The sequence below is a fragment of the Aureobasidium namibiae genome, assembly GCF_000721765.1.
Source record: "Aureobasidium namibiae CBS 147.97 unplaced genomic scaffold scaffold_4, whole genome shotgun sequence".
In the NCBI taxonomy this organism is placed as follows: domain Eukaryota; kingdom Fungi; phylum Ascomycota; class Dothideomycetes; order Dothideales; family Saccotheciaceae; genus Aureobasidium; species Aureobasidium namibiae.
Genome location: NW_013581205.1, coordinates 976,187 through 1,002,815, shown reverse-complemented (window position 1 = coordinate 1,002,815; position 26,629 = coordinate 976,187). Strand labels below are relative to the sequence as shown.

At 51.5% G+C, this 26,629-nt stretch overlaps 7 protein-coding genes across 7 annotated transcripts; 2 read left to right on the top strand and 5 right to left on the bottom strand.

The window, feature by feature from the left end:
• Nucleotides 1-176: 176 nt before the first annotated feature.
• On the bottom strand, nt 177-1,183 carry M436DRAFT_79984 (uncharacterized protein; the record flags this gene model as incomplete). Its single annotated transcript, XM_013574433.1, has 2 exons — nt 177-1,030; nt 1,084-1,183. The coding sequence occupies 2 exons, from the start codon at nt 1,181-1,183 to the stop codon at nt 177-179; spliced, it is 954 nt and encodes a 317-aa protein (XP_013429887.1).
• Nucleotides 1,184-3,395: 2,212 nt separating this feature from the next.
• M436DRAFT_79983 (alkaline phosphatase-like protein) lies at nt 3,396-5,453 on the top strand (the record flags this gene model as incomplete). Its single annotated transcript, XM_013574432.1, has 2 exons — nt 3,396-3,601; nt 3,740-5,453. The coding sequence occupies 2 exons, from the start codon at nt 3,396-3,398 to the stop codon at nt 5,451-5,453; spliced, it is 1,920 nt and encodes a 639-aa protein (XP_013429886.1).
• Nucleotides 5,454-7,708: 2,255 nt separating this feature from the next.
• On the bottom strand, nt 7,709-9,307 carry M436DRAFT_41030 (uncharacterized protein; the record flags this gene model as incomplete). The annotated part of the gene is made up of 4 exons (XM_013573999.1): nt 7,709-8,073; nt 8,293-8,494; nt 8,558-8,983; nt 9,041-9,307. The coding sequence occupies 4 exons, from the start codon at nt 9,305-9,307 to the stop codon at nt 7,709-7,711; spliced, it is 1,260 nt and encodes a 419-aa protein (XP_013429453.1).
• A 7,933-nt stretch (nt 9,308-17,240) lies between these two features.
• On the bottom strand, nt 17,241-19,419 carry M436DRAFT_41819 (P-loop containing nucleoside triphosphate hydrolase protein; the record flags this gene model as incomplete). The annotated part of the gene is made up of 4 exons (XM_013574137.1): nt 17,241-17,458; nt 17,515-17,643; nt 18,251-19,327; nt 19,380-19,419. The coding sequence occupies 4 exons, from the start codon at nt 19,417-19,419 to the stop codon at nt 17,241-17,243; spliced, it is 1,464 nt and encodes a 487-aa protein (XP_013429591.1).
• Nucleotides 19,420-20,374: 955 nt separating this feature from the next.
• M436DRAFT_16349 (uncharacterized protein) lies at nt 20,375-21,988 on the bottom strand (the record flags this gene model as incomplete). The annotated part of the gene is made up of 2 exons (XM_013573925.1): nt 20,375-21,733; nt 21,785-21,988. Coding segments are annotated over 2 exons (1,563 nt in total), but the record flags the coding sequence as incomplete, so codon positions are not given.
• A 736-nt stretch (nt 21,989-22,724) lies between these two features.
• On the bottom strand, nt 22,725-24,387 carry M436DRAFT_79979 (IMP-specific 5'-nucleotidase 1; the record flags this gene model as incomplete). The annotated part of the gene is made up of 8 exons (XM_013574431.1): nt 22,725-22,865; nt 22,919-23,058; nt 23,109-23,154; nt 23,203-24,000; nt 24,055-24,168; nt 24,226-24,246; nt 24,299-24,309; nt 24,363-24,387. 8 exons carry the CDS (start codon nt 24,385-24,387, stop codon nt 22,725-22,727), a joined length of 1,296 nt encoding a protein of 431 aa, XP_013429885.1.
• Nucleotides 24,388-24,661: 274 nt separating this feature from the next.
• M436DRAFT_40795 (uncharacterized protein) lies at nt 24,662-26,561 on the top strand (the record flags this gene model as incomplete). The annotated part of the gene is made up of 2 exons (XM_013573949.1): nt 24,662-24,939; nt 24,989-26,561. The coding sequence occupies 2 exons, from the start codon at nt 24,662-24,664 to the stop codon at nt 26,559-26,561; spliced, it is 1,851 nt and encodes a 616-aa protein (XP_013429403.1).
• Between the last annotated feature and the right edge of the window lie 68 nt (nt 26,562-26,629).

Below are 26,629 nucleotides of genomic sequence, written 5' to 3'. Positions count from 1 at the left end.
GCATCATAATCTTCAACATGGGATCATCGGCCCAGGAAGAGACTGGAATGTGTAAATAAAACAGTGTCATTGTTCAATGTAAGATATACCATAATACTATCTCAAAGGAGTGTGTGAGTCCAGCACAGGACTACTTTCGTTCAGTCGTCAATTCTCCAACTCGCCCAATCATAGATTCACCATCCACTGCCCTTGTCGTCGCCAGATCCACTCTTTCCACTGTCACCGCCATGGTTCGAGCCTCCCTTGTCAGATCCTCCAGATCCCTTGCTGCCCTTGTCTCCAGAGCTCCAGCCATTGCCAGAGGATCCAGAGGATCCCTTGTCGGATCCCCAGCTACTACCGGAGGAGCCCTTGTCGCCTCCAGAGCTCCAACTACCGCCAGAAGATCCCTTGTCACGCTTGTCTGAAGAGCCCCAGTTGTCAGTACCCTTGTTGGAGTTCTCTCCAGAGCTCCAACCACTGTCAGAGGAGCCTGAGCCACCTTTTCCAGAGTCTCCGCCCTTTCCAGAATCGCCACTTTTACCAGAGCTGCCGCTGCCCCAAGAGCCACTGTTCTTACCAGAGTCACTTCCCTGTCCAGATCCCTTGGAGCCTCCGTTGTTCTTGGAGCCTTGGTCATTGTCCCAACCTTGACCCTTCGAATCACCTCCGTTCTTCGACTTGTCGCCAGAGCCGCCCTGGGATCCTCTTGCAATGAGACTTCTCTTCCAGCCATTGCCGTGACCGGAATTGCCGCTGCCAGATCCCCAGTTACCGTTTCCGTGGCCGCCGGAACCAGAGCCCCAGCCACCTTGTCCGCCATTGCCGTTGCCATTGCCATTGCCTCCCCAGCCATTGAACTCACCACTGTTCTTCTTGCTGTTCAGGGTGTCGGCCCAATATTGAGCATCCTTGTCGGAGAGCTTGCCTCCGAAGCCACTTGCAAAGTTGGAGAGGTCCTTGGCGAGATCGCCCTTGTAGTTACCATCAGATGACCAGCCACCAAAGTTCTGGAAGAAGGACTTGAAGTTGTCGGCCAGATCACCATCTGTGCCTTGTGAGTGTGTGAATCTGGCATAGGAGCATGAGGCAATGACTTACTGTATCCGTTGGAGGAACCGCCTCTCTTCTCAGCTGGTGCAGCAGCAGCAGAGGTAAGCACGCTGGCGAGAGCGATGAAGAGAACTTTGGAAGAGACCATTGTGATTTTTTGTTTGTGTGAAAATTGCAATGCAGAGTCGATAAATTAACGAATCGAGTATGATCAGGTGGTTTGCTCCGGATGTCTTGACGTGTTGCTGATGTTGAAGATGGAGTTGAAGACAGGAAAATCGTCGAGTATTTATGTCCTCTGCTTCTCGGTGAACATGTGTTGCCCCTCTTGCGTGCTTGCAAAGCTCATTCCGTTCTCGTTGATTGTTTCGTGATAAATCGTGCTCTCGACGTCACGATACCGCTGCTTTCCTCGTTCGAGGCGTACGAAATGCCTTGTGAATGGCTTTGATGATGCTGAATTCTGGCTGGTGTCCAATCATAACAGTCCCTTCAGTCCATACTCCTGGTTACGAGATGGGTCCCAGCGTCTGGTGAGCGTGGTCTTACACAGCGAAAGACGAGCATATCGGGAAGTATCAAGGTTCGGGCCAGGAGAGAACGCAGGTCCAAGGATCCTCTGAAAGTCCTGCCAATCGAATCGTGTCAAACCAACATAATTCCGAGACTTGATGGACACTTACTGGTGTACAGATGCCTGCTCATACATTTTCCAGACGCGCGTCCACTCAGAACTGTGCTGAGCTATAGTTCATCGTGGTAGGGATTGATGCGATCGCCCGAGGTATAGACCCGGCTGGGGCATACAGAGTGTCATCCTGAAACGCAGCACTGAGGTCCATAGTGATACATATTAGCAAACAGAAACTGCGAGCCGTGAGGATCTTATACGTGCAGGATACTAGAGCTGACTGTCAGTGGCGCCTCATCGTCCTCGACGTTCCGGTAGGCTAAGGATTCCGAAGCCATGATGTCCGTAGCGCCAGCATGGGCATGCAGAAGTTCTCATCGCATTCGAAATCGTTGAGGATCTCAATGGCTCCAGACAGTCCTAAGTCTGGTCACTACCAGACTGACCTACTGCTCCTCAACCTCCATGGCTCTCTCGTGTGCTTCACGAGAAGCTCACCTGTCGATATTGATGCCAAGACTACCCGCAGTCTTCGCGAGGTCGTTTGTACGACGGCGGGGGTAAGCTTTTATTATGAGTAGTTTGGTAAGTCTGACAAGTCAAGACCATTATGGCGACATGGTAAGCGAATATCTCCGGATTTGATCTGGTCAGAGGAAGAATGGGAAGCCTCTAACTAGCAAGATTGGAACCTGCCAGTGCAATCGATACTCAGACGGACCACATCCAGAGCTTAGGAATGGAGACGTCCTCGCAGTAGTCAATAGCGATGGTTTTGGCACATATTTACGCTGGAGGAGCTAATCGGAGCAACCATAACCTCGACGACTTTCCGATTTCACGTGTCCAGGAACGTGATCAAGAACCAGAGTACATGAGGTATGGGCTGTGCGACTATGCGGCATTGGTAGGCAGGGGTAATGGTTGAGGAGAGAAATCCGGCCATGACCTTGCTGCATCTGCAATCACAGCATAACGGAGGTTAAGTAGGGGAGCCGAAAGCGAACCGACATGGCACTCAGGCAACGGACCGTGTCGCAGTCTCGCAGGACCAACTCATACTCCAAATCATTGAGGTTGTGCCAATATGGCTAATCTGAAGACGATGGTACAGAGTCGCGACTTCTCGAGCTCCGTGGACGTGGTGTTTGGTGGTGTGATTGCGGTAGAATCGCGGCTGGGACACGCCTTCCTCTATCACGAGTCGGATCTTTGTTCTTCGACAAGCTTGAGGCATCAGAGATGACATCGCTTAGTGACTCGACTGGACTCGCATCTGAAGCTCTATCAAATCATCATATGACCGTGCAATTCTTTCCTCTCAGGACGATCGTTTGGATCGCTCTGACATGGCTGTCAGGTTTCAACGAATGCGCTGGAGTAGTTGTCGCGTCACAATGCAATATATAGGACCTGAAATCGAGCAATCCACTTTCAAGAGCACGCCATCCGCTACAAGAGCTCTTGAGCAGAAACACTGGTCTCGTGAGACTTTGCCGTATCAAGCACTCGCTGGCCGACTAGCTTCGTGGAGCGAGCTATCAACCCCGCTGCAGATCCTACCATGATATCTGAGGGGTTTGTTTACTAGTTGCGATATTCGAGACGGGTCATCGATTCTGCCTTCTGCTGAATTGTTCGTCTTTGTCGCCTCTTCTTCTGTTTCCTTCCACGACACCATAGCACTTTGCACGCTACATGTTCACCGTTTTCGAAACACCACGCAAGCATGCCCGCATCTCAGGCTTCAGCCGCAACCGATGGCAATCAGAAGCGTCCCAACTTCCTTGTCATCGTGGCAGATGATCTGGGCTTTAGCGATCTTTCTTGCTTTGGAGGTGAGATCAGGACTCCAAACATTGACAAGATAGCAAGCAATGGCATTCGCTTCACGGACTTTCACGCAGCGGCAGCATGCTCACCCTCACGTGCCATGTATGTAAGATTTCAACAACCGATCCAGAGGGGTATACAAGCCCTAGACAAATACTGTTTCGATGCACGGACATGGTGGTTTAGTGCTACAGAGACATTGGGCAAAAGCAATGGAAGAACATGCTGACATTTATGCAGGATTATGACTGGAACGGACCATCACATTGCAGGTCTGGGAAACCTCATCGAATGGACAAATATCTCTGGTCAGAATGCACCGGCAGAGGGCAATGCAAAACGCTTCGATACTGCTCCTCAGAGAGGCATGCCAGGCTACGAAGGCTATCTCAATGAGAAAGTTGCTACTCTACCGGAGATTCTGCAAGACTCTGGTTATCTGACAATCATGTCTGGGAAATGGCACCTTGGTCTGACACCCGAGCGTAGTCCAAAAGCAAGAGGCTTCGAGAGAAGCTTTGCGCATCTGCCAGCATGTTCAAACCATTACGCCTACGAGCCTCAACTGCAAACGCCTGACCAGATTCCCGAGTTCATGACTATGTCATTCATCGCTCTTCATTCGGAAGATGGCGGGTATGTGAAGAAACTACCCGATGGATGGTATAGTAGTGACGGTTATGGCGACAAGATGCTGTCGTACCTAAAAGAACGCAACGAGCAGAAAGACGAGAGACCCTTCTTCGGATACCTCCCTTTCACTGCACCCCACTGGCCTCTTCAAGCTCCTGATGAGTATATCGCTCACTACAAAGGTGTGTACGACGAGGGACCCGAAGTCCTGAGACAGACGCGTCTGCAAAGGATGAAGGACATTGGTCTCATCGCTCGTGATGTCGAAGCACATGAAGTGATCGCAGACGAGGTCAAGGCCTGGGAGGCTTTGACAACGGAAGAAAAAGCCAAGTCTGCTAAGGCCATGGAGGTATTTGCCGCCATGGTCGAATGCATCGATGCCAATGTTGGCAAGGTCGTTGATTACCTCAAGGAAACTGGAGAACTCGACAATACAATGGTCTGCTTCATGTCTGACAATGGTGCCGAGGGTGCAGCCTACGAAGCGTATCCTATCGTGCAGGGAGAAATGATGCAGCATCTGCAGAGATACTACGATAATTCCATCGAAAACATAGGTCGCGGCAACAGTTTCGTCTGGTACGGGCCACGATGGGCTCAAGCAGCAACAGCCCCGAGTCGTCTCTACAAGGCTTTCACTACCGAAGGTGGTGTTCGTGTACCCTTCGTCGTACGCTTCCCTGCAACTGTAGAGACTCGGTCTGACGGCTTCATCGATGGTCCTGTAGAGGTTGCTAGTTCTGGTTCTCATGTCAGTGTCGAAAAAGGTAGCATCACTCATGACTTTGCAACTGTCATGGACCTTTGTCCTACGATTCTCGAGATGGCAGGCGTCACACATCCAGCACCTTCCTACAAAGGACGCGAAATTGTACACATGAGGGGCCAAAGCATGCTATCTTTCATCGAGGGACGGGTACACTCGACTCATCCTGAAGACCACATTACAGGCTGGGAGACTTGTGGTCGTGCAGCCGTCCGCTGTGGTGATTGGAAGATCGTCTTCATCCCGAAACCCAAGGGCCCTGAGAAGTGGCAGCTATACCATCTCTCGAAAGATCCTGGCGAGATTCATGATCTAGCTGAACAAGAGCCTGAGCGTCTGACTCGCATGATCAAGATGTGGGATCAGTATGTTCTAGAGACTGGTGTTGTTCCTCTGGCACCTGAGCTGGGTGCATTCCTCGAAGCTACGGAGGCACAGATGCCTGAGAATGCATGGATGGAATATGAGTACTGGAAGGACGGGGCCAGAGATGAGCCTGAGAAGTTCTTCAGGCAACCCCCGAGGTTTCAAAGGACTGTTCAACCTCTGTGAATCTTACATCAGTAGCCATGATTAAATTACATACCATCGTTCTACCGGTGGACAACACACGTCCAGTCAATGTATAGAAGGCTTCTGAGCTGAGTCTTGCACATCTCGAGGGGAAAATCTCTATACCGACATCCGAAAGCTGTCAATGACATTTTCGAGCACAATAGTTGTTGAGGCCAGGGAGAGCACACTGGAGCAACCCCCGTTGATGAACGAGCCGGCACCCGGCAGCCATGTCCCACAAGGCGATCCCGAAATTCTGGGTCGATCGATAGACGCTGGAGGTGCGCAATTGGATGCTAGCCCCAGCACATGGATGTTGGTGGTGTGATGGTAGTGATAGGTCTTCAGGCGCCAGAGCCCTCGAAGCGGAGCTACTGCTTGCTGCGATTCTTTGTTGTCGAACTTGCGATCTTGGTGAGGATATGAAGACAGGGGCTGTCAGGTTAGCTACGATGCATGCAGATTGTCTCCTTCTACTCGACGCTCTCGTATTTTGTCATTGACTTTCGATTGTTCTTGAAAGGCCAGAAGATATCAGGCAGATGATCATGATTGCGTTATGCCAAAAGCACTGTCGATTGGCGCGACCTAAACAGCCGCCGCTGTCTTGAATACGAGACTCATATCCATCTGTAACGATCTGTAGCGTCATCCGCGGACAGAGACGATCGTTCGAAGATTTGCGCCAGCGGCTCTGCTGTCGGTGGTGATGTGTAGTGTGGCGCAGCAGTCATCAAAAATCGCGATCCGCGAAAAGTCGATGGCATGCTGTAAACAAGACATTCTCTGGTCAGCTAGAAGCGCACCAACGGGGTATTGTAGTGTCAAAGATCCCGCTACGGGTAGATCGCAAAGTGTAAGCGTTTGACAGCAAAAACAGGCGCCAGACAAGGGTTCAGAAAAGAAGGTCCTTCAGCAGCAGACACAGGTTAGACGGGGTGCCGTAGTTCGCGGAGACTAGAGGGAGTGCTAGAACAAAGTAGATTGGAAGTTTGCTTTGGCCTAGTGTCGTTGTCTGCTGTTTTCAGCTCGTTCCTTCGCAGAGACACTTGCGCGCCGGACCGGCCGCTCGCTGCACGGCACATCCGTCGGAAGATGTCAATCGTGCTGCAGCTTGTATTCATGCTTAAATGTTTTAGGCGCCCGAGTCCGTCTACCTTTTGGCTTCTGACCGCGCCAAAATAGACGATTCCGGGTTCCAACTAGGTAGCTGTACCTCTGCTGGTCGATGGGCGCCAGCGAATCTAAATCAACTGTGTTTCTGTTACCGCCGGGGTCCCCCAGCTGGTTTGCCTGTCGGCGCGTTGGATTTTGTTCGACTAGGCCAAACACTACAGGATCCGCTGCTGGCTTACGCATCCCTCTGCGTGTTTAGTCGAGCGAGCTATATGGAACGGCGATCAAACTACTTGATGATAGTGTGCCAAACCACGTGGGAGTCTTACAAATAAGGTCGTGAGAGTTTACTAACCATGACGGGTTTCAAAACGGACGACGGCTCCTCCTGGTGCTTCTGACCATTGAGTTAGCCTACCCTTCCATTCCACGACTACTTAAACTGTGCTGGATCCTCAAAATCCATTCTTGTTCTGATTGTTTTTGTTCATTTTGCAATGTATAAAAATCTGGACTCGTCACACTTCAACATTTCGTCCTCTTAGCAACCATGATAAACATAAACCGAGACGGAAACCACCCAGATAACTCATGCCTCGCAGGGGAAAAAAGTAAAAGCAAGAACGAAAAAGGCCCACCGGGGCATGCCAAAAGTACAACTACACTCAGGATCGCTTCTTTGGCCTCTCCGAAATTTCGGTCCCAATCGAGTACCGGAAACAGAGATCGAACAGGATACGCCCGAAATGACACCACCCGAAACCAGAGAAGTTGAGAGACGTCGATTAAGAAACGTCGCACATGTGGTGGTATCGCGAAAAAGCAGAGCTTCCAACCACCGAACGAGATGAATGTTGCAATTGCGATGATTATGAACGGCCGCTTGTTTGAGCATTTCAGGCAGACTCAACCGCAAGGATGATAGTAGGAGCTGCGTCCGTTTTTGAGGATGTTGAGCGGACTTTGAAAAGAGGAATTATCGAAGCCAGCGCCTGGCTCAAGTCGAGCTATAGGGGCGCTGACTTGTCGTGGATAGGGCAAGGAAATTACTGGTTGTGTCGGTATGCTTGGTTCTGGGGTTGTTCGGGATCTGGGCTGTTGTTAGCTTCCGCGACATGATGGAAGAACGTGAGTATCTAACGTTGCTGGTAGATTTGACCGCCTTGAGCGTACGGACTTTGAGGATAACCTCCGTTAGTGGCGTACATCTGTCCGGCCGGGTAGGACTGCTGTCCATCTACTTGCTGCTGTGGCGGAGCGTATTGCTGAGGAGTGGGTGGAGCGGCAGGAGCATAGCCGATGGGTGGTAGCTGAGCACTGCTGATGGGTTGAGGAGGCATCATATGCTGTTGCGGGTACTGTGCCGGGGCGGGCTGGGTCGGAGTGCCGGCTTCCTGAGCGGCGCGACCGGCCTCCTGGCGTTGACGCTCCTCTTCCTGCTTGCGAGCGACTTCCTCTTCCTTCTTTTTGGCCTTCCACTCCTTGCGGATTTCTTTAAATTCTGTACGTGACGAGTTAGCGCGATCCTTCCACGTGCAGCTTGTGTTACGGGGTGCATGCGCTAGGGGTATTTTAAGCATGGCTGGCGTGCTAGCTTCCGCGAGAAAGGAGGGTGGTTTAACCAACCCAGCGGACGGAGTAAGCACTAAGGAAATAATGCGACACTGCGACGCAAAATGCGCTGCCCATTTGAACAATCTTTTTGCAAGTCTTTGCATACCTTCGGGAGTGCGCTTTGCGCCGTGCGACTGCATAGTAACATGCGCATTCAGGTGGTTCAGCGTGCCATATGCCTTTTCACAGCCATTCCATCCGCACTTGTACATGCGCTCAATCTCTTCATAACGACGACGCGGACGTTTGTGCTGTTGCGCACCGGGGATCGGGACAAACGAGTAGACAGTGGACATTGGGTGTCCGCCCTGCGAATGGTCAGAAAAACGCGTTCCGGCGCGTCAATGGTGTCTTACAAAGCCATGACTTACACCTGGAGGTCTGGGGACGGCGGCCGCCATTCCTGGCGGTCCACCGGCGGCTGACACGGGGTAGTGCATAGGTTGAGCGTGGTAGGCACCCCACTCGGGGCGAGGCGCGTACATGGCCTGGCCGGGCTGGCCAGGGTATTGGTGCATCTCATGCTGGGGAGGGTATGGAGAGTAGGCGTGTTGCTGAGGGTATTGCGGGTTCTGTGCAGCTATCGTAGGATCTATGGCAATGGCCGAGTCAGAACGCGTGTCGCGCAACGCGCTGGCAAGAGGCATGGACCGACTTGATTGAGCCATTGCAGCGTGAGGATGGCCACCTGGCTGCTGGTAGCGGGGTGCGCCCTGCTCGGGGTATGGTCGCTGGGGCTGTTGCGGCTGGCCTTGAGGTTGCTGCTGGTACTCGGGGAAAGAGGCAGAGCGCGCAGACTGTCGGGCGCGTGAGCGGTCAGGCTTGGATTGGTGGCAGCAAGGGAATTGGCTTACGTCTGGGTGGTACTGGGCAGGTTGGTTTTGGTCTGGGGAGGAGAGGGTCTCAGAAAGGTTGCCGGTATAGGACGAGGAAGCGTAGGGCGAATTCAAACCTGGCTGCTGCTGCGAGTACTCCTGCTTGAGCGGAGCTTGGTGGGCGTATTCCTGCTGGCGAGCGTCCATTGACTGCGGATGGCCGTTCATCTGTTGCGACGCGAGTAGCGCGCTTAAGGACGTGTCGGTAGCGGGCTGAGCTGGTGAAGTGGTGTAAGTCGGGGACATGCTACGCCAAAAGCAGAGTCGCGGTCGAGGATTAAGCACTACTGCTAGTGAGGGGACTTGGAGGGTAGACGAAAACGCTGGCGGCGGCGCGTTGCGGACAGGCAGGTAGTTAGCGAGCGGCCAAAGAAAGGTTGTGTTTTCGCCCAAGCAAATGTGATGTGCATAAGCCGACAAGCTCCACCAACGAGGATGAGCGGGCGCGGTAGCGGAGCGGTGTAGTGCACAAAAGATTCCCAAAGGCGGACTGGCCTGACACTGGGCGATAAAAAACGGCGGGAGACGGCGCGCGTTTTTGACAGATCGTACGGCACGCCCGGACGGCGACAAGACCAGGGGGCAACAAGGGCTGTCGGTGTCGATGGATTAACGTTACGATAGCGTGAGCCCAACGACAAGGGTGGACCAGCTGCCTCTAGTCATGCGTGAGACGGCGTCAAACTCTATTTGATGATGATCTCAAGAAAGCAAGAGCGATGGCTCGTGTGTCGGGATCAGACTCTCGCGGCACGAGGCCAAGAAAAGCAGCAAGAAAGAGAGGGGTGCGTGGTGCCGGAACACTGGGATACCGACGACGATCAAGGAACGAACGACAGCTTGGAGGAGCATCCAGAATGTGACAGGTTGCAAAGGAATCGACCGCCAACCCTCGACCTGCTCTTGCTCTTACACGGAGCAGTGCCCCAAATCCTCCGGCTGCTCCCGTCCGCGAGCAAAAGCCTCCAATTCTGGAAAGAGCAGTCAAGCAAGAGCGTCCGAGGGAGCCTCTTTCATCTACTCGTCGTCGGACTTGGTCAATCGAAGGAATCGTTGTGCGAGTACGCACACGCGCAGCCCTGCATGGTTCGACGCACCTGCCCACTTTTGGAAAGGAACAATCGCTATCTTACACCCGCATTTTGCTCTGTCGTAATACCAAGTGCCCTCGATTTACGGACGAGAGACACTGCGTCCTAACAGCTTCCACTCTATCGACCTCAACCTCACTCACCTCTGTTCAATCTATCGCTGCGTCTCCAACTCAACAATGCACGTCGCTTGTCATTGTCCTCTCTATCCTCGACGTCACTTATGCATAGCACTTTGATACTGTTACACTGGGAAGATTGACGACATCCAGGATTCCAGACGCATTCATGGTCCGAGAACGCTAACCCTCATAGGTGAGTAGATGAGCATGAGTGGCCCGGTGCGTGCAAAGGCTTGAGCTGCTGTTGCTCGGACCGTCTCCTGCTTTACGCGAGTCCACTTCATATCTTCCTTTCTCCGGTGCCGGTCTAGAAGAAGTCAAGAAACTCTTGAGTCTTGACCTGAGTTCCTCTGCTTGTCGCTTTGTGTGTGCATGCATGCAGACATAGAAGTTCAAGTAGAATCAGAGTTGCGTCTTTTGATCTCGTCAGCTTCCCGCAATTCGAGTGTTTGTGAACGACCTCCGAGCTCGCCCGATCAGCTTGTGCAGCTTGTTGAACGCCATGACTTGACGCTCGGCCCAAGCTCGCTGATATACCATTTCAACCTTGATGTGTTTGAGGATACCGAGCGGTAGTGGATCGCTCTGCAAGCGAACGCGCCGGCAATAACTCTCGATAGCGCAATGCGGGGAGACCTGACCTCAACTTTGGTCTGGAGGACTCGACACAAGTCTTGGACGAACAACGTGTCTGCCACAAGACAAGCATACCCACTTCAATCCCGCGTTGAGCGTCATGGTACTCCCTCTGCATGTAACTCGAGTCAGGCCTGGAAGAAAGAAGTACATCCATCATCTTTTGACTTGTGCATATTGGGGGACAATCCACTGTTATGACTATCACCGGGTACGTCGCTACCACGCTCTCCCATTCTTACCATCTCACCTGAGCATGTCCACAACGCATCTCAAAGCAGCTGTATTTTTACCAAAGCTCGTTTCGCTTTTGAAGGTGGTCAATTGATGTGAGATTGCACCTGCCCGATTAGGGAGCATACCACGAATCAATATTCTTCAATTCAATTCTCCCTCGAGATCAGATCACGACACGACTGTTGCATTTCGCATAGATACAGACGCGCCGAATATGCTCTGATTTGCAACGGCATACCTCTTACAGAAGCACGGCATTTGACCATGTTTGTCGACTGCGATCGGTTTCGGGATTGACATTCTACGATTTTATTGTTGCGCCATTGGCTGGTCAGAAGATGTGGCCACGAATGCTGTGGCGGTGTGGAAGAAACTCCCGAAGCTGACGCTGACATGTTTCAATAACGAATGAAATTGGTCATTGGCACACCAACCTGGCCGCTCGGCACCAGAGTGAACAAACAGTAAAGGGGTGTCATGTAGTGAAGTGTCAAACCCTTATTCAACTGTAAAACAAGCTACGCTCGACCATCTGCAAAGGCAGTCATCTTTACATGCATATAGCACGTGTGGTCTAACTCCAACTGACGCTAGTCCCTACAGCCGCATCGAAAAAATCTTGGATGCTACTCAAGTGTGGCTCTGTGAGGGTCGGCATGGAAGACCGGTGCTATCGATCTGCCCGTCCGGGACTGGACTTCGGGGCACCAGGGCTTCTCGTCGATGGCTCTTCCCGTGTAGCCGTCCTCCGAAATGACTGCCCACCTCTAGCGCGCCGCGTCCTCAATATCTGCAACAACACCGACCACCATCTCTGGGGCCCGGCATACTAATGCGAATTCTAAAGGTGCTGATGAGATACAGTATCAATGTCTCAGCCTCTTTCATGCCTTTCTTGCCATCCAGGCGCGTCTGCGAGATTGGAACCTTGCAGACACAGAGCGGCATCATGCAGGCTGGCCCCTCGAACACGAGGATGTATGTTTTTACGTCCGAGTAGACTAACCCTGTCACCTGACATTCGGCAGAGTCTCAAACGTTTCAGTATCCAACAGAGAACCACCGTGGTAGACCCTGAGTACGGGCGCAAAAACAAAGTCGTACTACTGATGTTCGCAAGTTGGCACAAACTCGCATCCGTTGGACTGGAATCGCCGCCGAGTCATCGAGTACGAAAACACAAACGAGACTGCACATCCACCCATTACTTGGAGACCCAAGAAACTCTATTTGATTACGCATATGCAAGCAATGCAGAGCTGCAAAGAGCGTCATGAAATCTGCATGTTCCGCCCTATGCATATTATCGTCCAGCGATAGTGTGAGACGCATCGTGTACTGTACGCAGTACAAGTGCTACAGTACCGCGGCCTCTAGGCGTCTTTGGAAATAGGCATTGCGGGAGATGGCAGCGACGGCGCGCCTGCCAGTATGCATCAATATGCAAGGACCCAAGGCTGCGACGAGTCAAGCTCAATCACTGCTTAGTCAATTTTGAGCACTCTACCACGTCGATGAAAGTCTCAGAGCCATTGAGCATTGAATCGCGCACGAGGGTCTGCTCCATCTCCAGATCACCATTCGGTTTCCACTTTGAATTGTCGAATCAGGATTTGGATCCACCTTCACTTCATGCAGGTTCTTTGATCTAGGGGAGACTGGTCAAAATCAGCGACGGACCTGCACCAGCCATTCAACTTATCGCCCTGATTCCTGCTGGTATCGCTTTGTCAACATACGTAAGAGCAGACGCCATAACCTGATACCTATTCCAAGTGGAGTGAGGGTTCTATGTGGCGGTGTCTGGACCTCAATTCTTCTCCTTGACCTTGTTTTCAATGATCTCCACACAGTCTAGCTTCTCAAGTGGCAACACGCGGACGACAATGACATATCGTCACGGCTTTCTGCACTTCAAGTCCCTCCTATGGATGACGGTGTGAGACACTCCGGCAGAGTCTCCACCAGCATCTCGATACTGTATGTCCCCACGATGGCTCTGCATGATTGTGCTGAGTCCACGGGCTCACACGCTCGCAAAGCTGCTGACCACGGCATCTTGGTCCTTGTCCCCGCTTGCTCGTCGTATCAATCTCCTGTACTTGCTCAAGCTCGAGATCTATCAATCTTCGAGCGAGGATCAATGCCCACTCGGCTCGTTCGCACGTGTCCATTCAAGTACAATGCCTTTTGATGACATCTCGACAAGGGGGCTGTCAGCACACTTGAAGCAAGGGGTCAATGATACGCCCACCGGTGTCGGCCATAACAAGCGCAGAGAGACGGATGGTAGAGATGTGATGCCAAGTCTCCTCAGCGCATAGCTTGTGAACGTACCTGCATTTGCTCGATCTGTACCCTGGACGTCGAAGACCTGCGAGACTCAACGGATGCTCAATTCTGATCTGCATGAAGAAAATGTACAATATACTTATCCTGGACCGAGTTAAGCTCTTCTTACAAGTTACAGGAACCAGAATTCCGTAGACTGGCTTGCCGTCTCTGACCCGAGGACACACAGTAGCTGCTTGGTTACGTGTTCCACATGCATCCCTCGGGTCGCTGCTGCCATAGATCACCATCGGCCGCCTATAGCCTTCTATATCCGCGAGATGCAGCGTTGCAGGTTCTGGATTCTCTTATACACGCATAACTCATGTTGCCTTCCGTCGTCGGTATAACGTGGTGGGCTCTAGATCTCGCTGAAATGATACTGCTGTTTATGGATACATTTGTCGGGCCGACTTTACCAAAGCTATTGCTGGCCCGCCTGCATCTATTCAATACGTTCCGTGTATCAGAGAGCAACAGCACACCATATCTGCAACCACCTCGAGCCGTGTTCAACGGTAAGTTGTGTTGTTCCTAGACACACATATCATGTGGTTCCATCTATTGAGCTTCCGGGCAAACAATAGGTGCTGTCCAATGCTACCGTCACGTTGTTGAGTCGTCCACAGTCCAAGGTGCCAGAGTCGTGGATTGAATCTGACTCCTATCTCACGACCGAACATCTGGCATTGCCTACTGTATGCATAACAAAAGCTGTGACAAGAAAAGCGCCATCTGCTTTAGCTTCTCAGTCGAGTCTCTGACCAACACATCAACTCCTTGGAGAGTCATTTGTCTACCTAGCCGCTGCACGCGCAATAGGTGATAGATCAATCAAATAGACTTTTATGCTCGTCTTACGTGCCTCTCTACTGATCATGAAGTCTGCTATTCATCACACACACACGCAATATTTGCATATACGAAGTGCTTTGCTTGCAGGAAGACATGTCTCAGTCTGGATTGTCCCTTGCCCTCTTTCCACGTCGCAAAGCACGCATCTCCAATCGCGCGAGTCTCTCGACGAATTAGTTTATCGCAACAGAGCCTCATGGCGCGTCAAGTTGCGAGTGGGTGTGCTAATATGTACAGCGGAGTCGGACTTCTCTACCTACCTTATACGCTTCACCCTACTCTGCGGCTCCTCACATCACCTGCGAGAGCGAGTTTATGCATTCACCCATATGTCTTCACTCGTTTTGATTTTCTTTGCATTTGCATCGCGGCTTCGTGATCCATCTCGCGCCACTCGTCTCGTCTACCTTCCCGATGTATACACATCACGGAGTACACCGACGGCAAGGTGGCTACAGAAATACGAATCATTGCATGTATGCGATGTCTCAGAACCCTTGCGGCCGTAGAACCTCTTTCAGCATGTGCAATTCATCTTGATGCCGCACATCGTCATCAAGGAATCTCGAACCCCGTAACACGGACAAACTCGGAGAGAACTCCATTGGCGCTGCGTTTTTTGCTTGTGGCAGCTTGCCGCTTCATCCTTTCTTCTGTTGGCCCGTCTAACAGCTACGCACGTAACAAAGAAGCAGATGAACACCTGAACGAAATCCTTCTTTTCCTCCAGCCCCATCATGCTCGTTACCGAGAACGAGCAAAGCAAATCTTGCCGACAACGAAACGAGTCAACGACATCACCACATCCTTCGCAGGGAATTTTCAAGACGTGTGACCACTACAACACGTGAGAGATGGAGGATTTGGACCTTCGGAGGATTTATTTGCGCTTTCCCGTCCAAGCCTTCTTGATTCTCCAGCATTACCCTGTAACTCTAATTTGCCCTTCGGTTGCGTTGTCTTTGCCCTTCTGTGCCTGTTCTGCCTGTTCGTTGTTTCTTGCTTTTGGTGCCTCGATCCGCCGGTTTGGCGTTTTGACGTACCATGGTTTTTTCGTGGTCTTGCTTTGTGGAATCTTCAACTTTTACAGACGCAAAAGGAAAAAGGTGATGTGGATGACGGATGGGCTCGGGAGGATGCCATTGGATGATGCAGCGATGTGATTGCACTGCATAGAAACTCTATCCTCCACTCCCACTTACATCGCATTTGCTCAGCATATCCGTTTAGGCCTCCTACTCGGAGTAAGTGATAGGCAAACGATGGAGTCTTTGCGTCTTGCAGGTGCATAGAATCCTTCTTATCGCGATTGACCTATGATCTTTCGCCGTCCATGTTTCGTTGTATGTAGGCGATCGGGCCTATACAGACTGTTCCCACGTCCGACGGTTAGTGTGAGCTTTGAACATCGTTTATAACTATCTTGGTAAGCATTGTGATTGGTTGCATACCCATGTTATGCAAGAAGGTGGACTCCCAAGCTACACCACGCTAACCGTCGGACGTGAAAAGAGTCTGTACATGAATGGAGTCTCGAGTGGAGAATACTGTATCCATTGGCCAATACTCTGATGTCGTGCTGTATTGTGAAGATGGGTGGAGTATCATTCAGCTGGTTCATGCGCTGCTCGTGGATCCGAACTGCGATTTCCTATATATGCTGTCTATCGCTGTATCTCTATCATATCCTGTTATCATGATCAACAATCAGTCTACTCCGCTACATCCGTTGGACTCTTCACGGAAACGACCCCTGTAGGAACTAGTGGGGTATACTACATCTCATTTCAACAGCTTGGAGAGAGGTGGAGTGGCATCCGGCCACGTGCATATCTTTTCCTTCTTTCTAGCATGTCAACTCTCTATCCACAATACCTGATCCCTGATCTTTGGTACCGATTGATAGCATGAAGGCTGTGTGCGTGCGCGAGCGATAGGCCAAAGAAGACCATCTCTTGCCCACGTGTTCGCATTGACGAGCAGCTTAGACATGACTACTATTCTTGCCTCTGACATCAGGCCTGAGATAGCGAGTCAGCTTTGATGGCTTGTCAAGTCTTCGGCAATGACTTCGCATGAAAAAAAACTTGGATACCTGACCACTAATTCTCTGAGAAAGTTGACTACAAGGTCAGGGTGCTGTGCTCAACAAGTTCTCGAAAACATTCATGACACATATTAGGGCAACCACGATCTTGAAGTTATGGGGATCTGCTCTATTGTGGTATTGAAGATGGTCTCCGTTGACTTACGAGATATTAGAGCAATACAGTCCACCGTGGCTGACATACGTTACAAAATCCATATCGACCATCCAAACATCAGAAGCCCAAACGCTGAAGCACATATCAGGACCATGAAACATGATGAGTTACCCACATACCCTCGAGAAAAATGACCAAGTAGTCGTATCAACTTCATCAGGGTGTCTGTCTTATGATTCAAACTACAGGCCTGTAAACACCAGTTCAAGAGTACAAAACAATGGGATGAAAAATGCATGCAAGTAGATATACAGAGATGGAAGGAAAAAAGCAAGCCATAGAGGCTCTCGCTGACGTTGATTGAGGACGGTGGGGCTTCAGAAGAGCAACAGGATTGATGCTCATAAGCCCAGAGCCGACTGACTGGCGACAAAGCGATGCTCTTATCCGCATTTTCGTGCAAGAGGAACGTCAGGCACAGCATGAGACAAGAATTGTTCAAATAAACTTCTATTCTTTTGAGACATAATGATTAGCAACGCAATCTAAACCTATGCTTGAAACCCGCCGAACTCGTCATGAAAAACTCCTTAAGACCAATAAAACAGAATCTTTTGGGACGGCTCCATACCAGGATGCCTTTGAAACGCCGTAAAGCCCAGAAAAGAGGCATGAGAACAGAATGCACGAGGGGGTATATCATCTACCAGCGAGAGTCACGACCAAGGGGAGCGTTGTTGGAGCTGGTGAAGCCGCCACCACGACCGCCACCACGACCACCGCCACCGCGTCCGCGACCACCGCCCCAGCGACCATGGCCACCGCCGCCACCACCGTAGCGGACCATCTCAGCGAGACGGGGGTCGATGTTCTGCTTGGCCTCGGCCAAGACGTTAACAAGGTCGCGAGCCTGCTTGGAGTCTGAAGACAGAAGTCAGTATGTGTTGTGGTATGATCAAAGATGTGTGGAGACTCACTCTCAGTGGTGAAGAAGGTGATGGCAGTACCCATGGCACCAGCACGACCAGTACGGCCGATTCTGTGGATGTAGTCCTCAGAGTTGTTGGGGTAGTCGTAGTTGAGAACGTGGGTAATATTGCGAACATCTTTAAAAGTAAGGGTTAGCATGTCTGTTGGGTGAACAGTGTGTATCAAAGCGAGCCTTTGTCGGTCGCGTAATCTGATGAAGAGGTGTGCAATATGGATATTGACAACACTCTGTGCGCTCCATAGGAGTCGAAGCTTTGTGGAAAAAAGCATAGAGCAATCATAGCAATCACATGTCACAGGCCGTAGAAGATATCATGCAGGATATCTTCGAGGTCCTACCGTCTCGGATGCCTTGGAAGCGCGTAACAAAACTACAATGCAGCGCTGCGCGGCGAAAATACCTGCATCTCACTCTCTACTGGGCAAAAAGGCGCATGAAGCGCAAAGTAGAGGGCGAGAGGTACGATGCGAAGCCAAAATGAAAAGACAAAGGCCTCGAATCGAGCAAGTTTCTCCCAAGGATCCGGAGTAAGGAACCAGTAAACTGGACGGCCTATAAAGAACATGGTTACGTATGCAAAAGGCGCACGAGTGCTCGGCGTAGAGCACCACTTTCAGATCACGCAAGTGCGAGCAATGGGGGAGGAGAGAATTGGCAGTGTAGTGGAGGAAAGGGAAAGGAGTGGTGTTGTGAGTGGTGGAGAGGGGGGAGTTCAATCATACCGATACCACGCGAAGCCACGTCAGTGGCAACCATGATGGGGCTCTTGCCCTGCTTGAATTCGTTGAGAACCCAGTCACGCTCCTGCTGTTGCTTGTCACCGTGGATGGAGAGGGCTGGCCAGCCGTCTTGTCTGAGGAAGCGAGTAATCTCGTCGGCGACACGCTTGGTGCCAGTGAAGATAAGGCACTTGTTGTCCTTGTCCTCCATGATCTTCTCGAGGTGCTTGATCATCTTGTCGCGCTTCTCGAATTCGGAAACGACCTCGACGACCTGGGTGATGCGGTGGTTGGCGGAAAGGTCCATGGAACCGACGTTGACCTGGATGAAATCGTGCTGGAAGTCCTGAGCGAGAGCGCGGACCTCCTTGGGCCAGGTAGCGGACCACATGCAAGTCTGACGGTCAGGGCGAATCTGGCCGATGATCTTGCGGATTTGAGGCTCGAAACCCATGTCGAGCATACGATCAGCCTCGTCGAGAACGAGGTAGGTAACGCGGCGAAGGTTGGTCTTTCCAGACTCGAGCATGTCGATCAGACGACCGGGAGTGGCAATACACACCTCGACACCGCGAGCGAGATCTCTGATCTGCTGACCCTTGGGGACACCACCGTAGACACAGGTGTTGCGAATGCGCGACGATTTGCCGAACTTGTTGACTTCGGCCTGAATCTGGACAGCGAGTTCACGAGTGGGGGCGAGAATAAGGACGATAGGACCGTCACCGGGAGAGAGGAGAGGCTGAGCGTTGATGTGGACGATCGAGGGAAGACAGTAGGTGAGGGTCTTTCCGGAGCCGGTCTCGGCAATACCAGTGACGTCGCGACCAGAGAGAGCCATGGGCCAGCCCTGGCACTGAATGGGGGTAGGGTTGGCAAAGCCTTGGGCCTTGACCTCGTTGATCACGTAGCCAGGGAAACCAGCCTCGTCGAAGGTCTCAACGGGCTTGGGGACGTTCTTGCCCTGGACGGCAATCTGGTGAGTCTTGCGGAATGCGTCGACTTCTTCCTGGGAGCGCTCGGAAACGGTGGGTGCCTCCTTGTAGAAGGACTTCTCGAACTTGGGGAGGGAGGACATGTCTGCAAGATGGTTAGTATAAGAGATTAGTCGAACGAGATACACTGGACGTACCCCACTGCTGGCTCTTGAGGCCGGCACCAAGCTGGCCCATTCTGTCGCCGCCTTGGCCACCGCCGTAGCTGCCACCACCGTAGCCGCCCTGGCTGCCACCGCCGTAACCACCCTGACCACCGCCAGAGTAACCGCCTTGGCTGCCGCCGCCGTAGCCACCGGATCTGCCGCTGCTGGATGTCAGTGAATGTTCAAGAGGTGATACGTGGGAAGAGATAAGGATAGGAGCAAGCAGAGCTGAGCAGAGACTTATTAAGAATCGTACCCGTCATAAGAGCGACTGGTTGAATAGTCGCCGTAGGAGCTTTGTCCGTAGGATCTCGAGTTATCGTACCCGCCAGAGTAGCCGCCGCCGCCGCCGCCGCGCGAGCCGCCGTAGCCACCACCGCCGTAAGACATGATGTGGATTGGTGTGTGGGGTGTGGGTTGTCGGAGTGTTGTAGAGTGAACTTTGCGTTCGTGTGATGCAAGTTCAGGTAAAAAGGGATGTAGAAGGGAGGGTGTTGATGGAAAGAGAGAGTGTGGAGGACGAAAGAGAAAAGTGAGGAAGGCGCGCGCCGGGCTTGATAAAACAACCGCTCCTGCTGCGTTTTTGCGACAGGGCGGCGAGTTTCTGCCGCGCTAGCAAACGCTAGAAGAACTTTGATTGCCAAGCGATTTTCGTTCGCCTCTCGATGAGACTGCTACCCGGACGTTGGACCCTTGCATCTTCAAGCTTCTCAACGCAGCATGCATGTATATTATGTGAGGTGAATGTTATACAATTGAATTTATTTATATATGGCAGGCTCTGAAGTAAATCTTCACCCTTCGAACGGCAAGTCCTGCAGAGGACGTGATTGCTCAAGCTTCTGCTTGTCCGGGACCCAGGTACCGTTGCCCTTCTTTTCCTTCATCAACACCTTCTTGCGAAGATGTCTCAACTGTCTGCTATCCCTTCTCAACTCTACGAGCTTCTCTTGAGGGATGATGTTCTTTCCCCCCATTCTGTCCATGAGCCTTGTGATGAACGCATTCAATGTCGCTCGTCTCTGAGTCCAGCTCTGTATCTGGTCCTCAGGAACCATCTGCTTGAGCAGCAACTGATCAATACCACTAATGATCGTCCTCAGCAAGGCCGTAACGTCCTCCTTCTCCATAGCCTGCGTCTTGCCTGAACTCAACTTGCCAAAGGATATCATAGATTTCAAATTGGTAACAGCGTCCGACAGCCGGTTGATCGCCTGGGCAATAACTTGGCCGTCTTGAGTGGAGATGGCCAATTCGATGTATTGAAGCAGCGTCTTGGGATCAGGCCCCACCTGATAGTGTTCGCTCAAGTCCACGAGTTTGTTAGCATGAGCCATCACGTTATGATTCTTCTTGTCGCGATTGCAAGTACTCATGGCGATACGGAAAGTCTTGCGGTGGGGTGTCCAGCCGTATTTCGGAATCGTGTCTCTCACCAGCTCTAGAGCACGACCAGACGCGCGGGATCTTCTCAGAACACGCATAAAGGTGTGGATGTTGTCCATGTCGGGCTTGAGCGCGTAGGTAGATTGGTTGGTGAGCAGATCCCAATATTCGTATGACTCTCGGAAAGCGTAAGTCAAGTTGCAAGCTTCGAGGAGGAGTGAAAGAGAGTTATTTCCTGGCTTGACGACGGTGACCGATCTTTTACCTCGATTGTCGAGTAGGAGTGCTTGGTCAAATGCACTTTCAGGTTCCTCGCCTTCAATGACGTTCGTGATGTCTTTCTTCACGGGCAGATCGTGGGAAGGTACATGAATAGGCAGATGCTGACCCTTTCTCATCTTGCTACCCAATGTAGGAGTCAAGCGAGGGACGCCCATGGTCTGCTCGATCAGAGAAAAGACATCGTCCCAGTATCTTGGCTGCAGGCCAATCAGCAGAAGGCGGCCCATGGCAGCAACCATCTCTTCGTTGACAGCAAGATCTCCTGACCGCCATCTTCCGACAATGTCTCCCCAGATTCTTCGGCCCTGCTCGATGGCTGTCGTCCTCAACGCAGTAACCTCACTGTCATCTGCCCTGTTGCCGCCTTCCAGCAGTGCATGCTCTCTGATGGCATTCAGGATTGTAGTATATGTATAAGCATCTGCAGCACCGGATCCTTTCTCGGGGATTTTTGAGGCTATACCCCATAGAGAGTCCATGTCATTTGCTCGTGCACACACTCGAAGCGCTGCATTGGTGTGTATAGTGGTCGGCTTTACTCTAGAATTTTCAGCGCCCAGGGAATGGTAGATGGCGAGGGCTTTGCCGAGAGTGTCTGCAGCGATTGGGGGCTCAGACAAGCCACGGAGAAGGATAACATAGGTATGCGAGTCGGGAAATTGTGCGCGCTTTTTCATCTAGCGAGTGTCAGTTCATGGCCATGGTTGGAGTCTTGACACAAGCAGTACCTCGTTGTATATCTTCAGAGCGGCATTGACCTGTTTTTCGGCCAGCAAATGGCCGATGATGTGGTTCCAACTGACGATGCACTCCATGTCCTTACTGGCGATGCGAGTGAGGCCAAGAGCCTTTTCGACGTCGCCCTTCTTGAGCACGCCACGAACATGGTCGGCGAGCTTGAGCGGATCCGGTAGGTATTGCAACTCTTTCCTAACCTTCTTCTCTAAAGCTAGATTCATGGTGGGCATTTTACCCTCATCTTCTTGTTGGTCTTTGTTGTTGGCGGTGGGTGTGCGGACTTTGCGGTGTTGGTTGTTCTTAATCCATGTTGCTTTCGGGTCGTATGTCTTTTGTGGTGGCTGATCAGGCAGACTCGCTCGTCCACTGCTCTGACCACGAGATGCAGCATCGTTGGCTTCATTGGCACGTGTGCTATTGTCTCGCGACCCGCCCTCTCTTCTAGACTCTGTCGTGTATGCTCGGACGGCTTGGGATGATCGGGCATGTGGCGCTATGCGACTTTGAAGATATGGCCGAGGGCCTGTGCTAGCCTCGGCGGCGACTGCACGAATGCATCGAAGCAAGCTGGTTCTACACTCTGACATGGAGTTGTGTAAGGTTGCTGAAGTTTGCAAGACGAGGCGACTTGTCGACGATGCTGTCTCTTCCGCTCGAACTTTTGATGCACAGACCACCAGTTCAAGGGTCTCGACTTCCACTTCTTTCATGTGCCAAAAGTCGTCACCTTGGTCAGCTCTCAAGCTCTACACTTCTTCAAACACCACTCTATTATTTCTATTGATACTTGAACCGACCATGAAGTTGCATGACATTCACAGTCATGTTATTCCGCACATAGACATACCTACATTATAGAAACATCTGAAAGGAACTTCGCCCACCATCCGGACATCATCCAGCTGACCAGTATCGAAACACGCTTATCGATCATTCCAACTTTCCTTGATCCTCGAAATTTGCATCTCTAGGGAGCGATCCAGGAGCTGTGGAGAGCTGAGATATCTCATCCAGAAGTGCGACCGTCTCCGCTGGTGAGGCAATCCAGCAAGTCGTGGAGCTCAAGCGAGCCTGGTAGGTAGTTGTTAGTATATGAAACACATCTGCGCCTGTATAGCACAAACCTTGAAGTCATTTGCTCCCACCGACAAAAACTGGTCACCCACGTGTAGAGACTTTTTCTTCTCTATTCCGCCAAAGTATCTTTGACAACTCAACACACCCCAAGACTTGTCACCAATATCAATAAAGACGTCGCTTCCGCCTGTCTGTGTATCAGTAAGTGGACTAGGATACGAGCGACTCAATTCTTACCATTGAAAGCGCAGAACGGCAGCCTTTTGCCAACAGGCGTCATCTCCTAGTACACGTAAGCAAGACTTCCTAGTTATGTCACCTTACGACATACCAATGTCTTCTGACAGACAAGAACAGTCTCTTCCAGCTGTTCTCTTGAGAGTTTGAACCCTTCAGCCGGAATTATACCAACTGCTCGTTCTTTCCGAAGGATGTCGGCCTTGAGCCTCATTGCGTCGACACAACTGCGGAGGGATTTCTCTGCAATGTCAAGCAATTCTGTAACATCATCTTGAGTCCACGATCGCATCTCGTTTAGACTCCACTGCTCGCGCGGAATCGATACAAGTCTATCCGGACTTTCGCTGGCAAACTGGAAGAGGTAACTTGCCTCTCCTCCAAGAACAATAAGATTTCTCTTGACATCATCCGGAAGATCAGAGGTAGCGACGGCATCAAGCAGGCCGTGCAGCCTGCTATAGTACTTGGATGCTTCAGTGTAGCCAGCTGCAGTCACGATGCCAATACGAGTGCCATTCCTCATCAACTCCAGAATACGAGGGATGGCTGGATTGTCATCCGTGAGCGACTGGCCATCATCATAGAGCGTGACATCACCATCGAAAGTGACGAGGTCCAGACGACTGTGTTTGACCAAAGACATGACTTGAGCGGTGTTCAAGATCAAGCGAATGTCGTTGAAACTAGGAGCTACAAATCTCCTCGAGCTTATGTATCGTCTCTGGTCCTGCCATTCGAAAGCATCTCGCAGTAGTAGGGGAGTGAAGAAGACACCGACTGTCGGGACTAGCAACTTAAGCTTGGAGTGAGTGTGTGTACCTTCTTTTTGGCGGGATATGTGGTCGTTGATCAGTCCTTCAACGTCACTCATGATCTGGGCATAACGTTCCTGGATACAGTCAGTGCCGAGTATCAAGCATGTGATAGATAACAATAGGCATACATGAGCATTGCGTGCCATTTCATCAGTGCCATGGATTCCATCTTGCCCGAATAATGCGGTTGGTTGAGACAAAAGTACAAATGGTACCGCAAGGAGTCCCTTGATCCATTCGATCTGGACCAGTGTTAGCAAGAACGGTGTGAACTGATCTGGTCAATACAAAGGACCTACCAATTGATCTCGACGATGAGTCTTGAAGAACGTGTTAGCAAGAATCATGATGCTGGTGTCGGGGTATACGAACCTTGAGAGCATCTAGATATAGTCAGTGTCGAGTCCTGGCATGTGATAGGCAATGTTCAACATACACTCAACACGGTATCTAGTAGTCATTCTAGCAAGAAATTATGGTGGCAATTGTTGTTTGTGAGAGTCAGGAGGTCACAGAGGCCAAGTCAGAGAGAAGTAAAGGTGGCAGCGAGGTATGACAAGTCGCAGAGTCGGAGCTGGCCGACAGGACTACCGGGTTTGTTGATTGGTGATAGGCATGTGATGCTGCACCCCATAGCGCTAAACAGCGGGTAGGAGCGGTGGCGCCGATCGCTCACTCAGGAAGCGCTGGCGCTTGTGCCGACGCCGAAAGCTTTCCTTGAGTCCAATCCTCATCATGGCCGACATGACCCTGCCCTCGTCCTTGCTGCAACCGCGCGACGACAATGATGCAGATTCGATTCTTTCCATCCTCGGACGTATTCATGACGAGCGGGGCCACTTTCGACACATCACCGAGCAGAGCTTGCAGGCCGAGATAGCTGCCAACGAGAACGACGAGGAAAGCTCCGAGACAGACGACGAAGACGATGGCGCAGAGGCAGATACAGCAGAGGAAAAAGACCGGCGAGAACAACTATGGGTAGCCAGAGCTGAGATGAGACAACACGTCGAGTATGTTCATATAAGTGCGATTCGAGGTCTATTTACTGACCCCATTCAGTTCCGCACGCAATGAAGCACTTATCGCCCTCGATTTCGTCTCCCTTCTCATCTCCAAAGACGCTCCCAAACAAGCCGATCTCACAATGTCGCCCCATTTGAAGCAGTTCATCAAGCCTGGAACACTTGCCATGGATGTGTGGCACAACGTGCCGCCCAACAAGGACCAAGAGAAGGTGGATGATACAATCGCTCGTGGCTGGAGGATGCAGTCGCTGCAAGCATCAGCCGATTCATTGCTGGGCGCTGCGACTCGCCTGGAGAAGAATGTCAGAAAGGAAACACACTACTGGGAGCAGGTCCTGTCTGTCAGCGACAAGGGCTGGTCAGTATCTCGTCTGCCTCGCGAGAAACACAACCTGGGCGTCCGATTTGGCTTCTTAGAAGCTCTTGGAGAGTTCCGAGACCGTGGACTCGCCGCCCTGAGATCAGACGAGGATGGCAACGTTCTACTCGACAAGGGCGTTGGAAACAACAGCAAAGTTATACGCGTGCGCATTCGAAAAGGTGATGATATTGTTGGTGTCTCGCAGATGCCAAACGTGTCAGCTGAGTCGGAGTCTGCCCTCGAAGCTCGCATTCGTCACGCTAGAGACTCGCTGTATGAGGAAGAACTATTCCATGAAATCATCCGAGAGTCCCGAAGTCTGTCATCATACGGTGTTGACATGCGTGAGTCGACCATCCGTCTTCCAACAAGATTATCTTCGGTCGAGTCATCAGCTGTCTCAGAAGCACATGAAGTTTTGATTGACTTGCTACCGCTGACCGACATCGAAACAAAGGCTCAGAAAAAGCAGCCGGATGATGCCTGGGCTCAGGCCATCGCACTGGCCCTTCGCCTGTTCCTTTCGTATACACACCGCGAAAGACTAATACACCGATCCGAGCTACCTCCACCAATGTCAAGCGCCAGGAAGGAAACACCTGTCGCAAGTATCATGAGGCCCGTCTTGACCTTGCTGCAACACCGCTCCGTGCTCACTGATATCGATGCCTACCTCGAGCGTATCAAGAAGCTTCTTGATACCGCATCCGTCGACACCTCAATCGAGACAGCTGCATTTGATCCAGCACTCTTGAGATCTGCAGAAACGATCGATACACTCATGCAGAGAGGTCTCGCACCTCTGCACTCGCGAATGAGGATATCAGTGAAAACAGCACATCTACCCGAGGCGCTTGACTTTGGTATTGAAGTACGAACATCCATCTCGCCCCCAGCCTTCGGAAGTGCCATGTTGGTGACTTCACCAATAGGACTGTCGCGAGTCGAGATACCAGACATGGAGGAACTTAAAGATTACTTGAACACGGCAATCGCGAACGCTTTGGGGCATGGAATCGTGGACAAACTGTCCGACTGGAGCCTCAACGATAGATGCGGCATTCTCGGAAAGGCCAACAGTAATGATAAGATCAGCATTGAGGTCCGCGGAGCCAAAGACGCCGCGCAGGACGGTCTAGTACTGCGAACGCCCGGACAGGTATTTGAGTGGAAAGTCGAGGACGACGAGATGAAACAAAAGGGGTTTTGGGAGACGGTCAATCAGAGCGTTTGGAACGGAGCATAATGCCGAGACGCGAGAATAAATTTAGCTGCCGCGACTTTCAGGGTCCAGCGTCTTTTCCTCGATGCGCG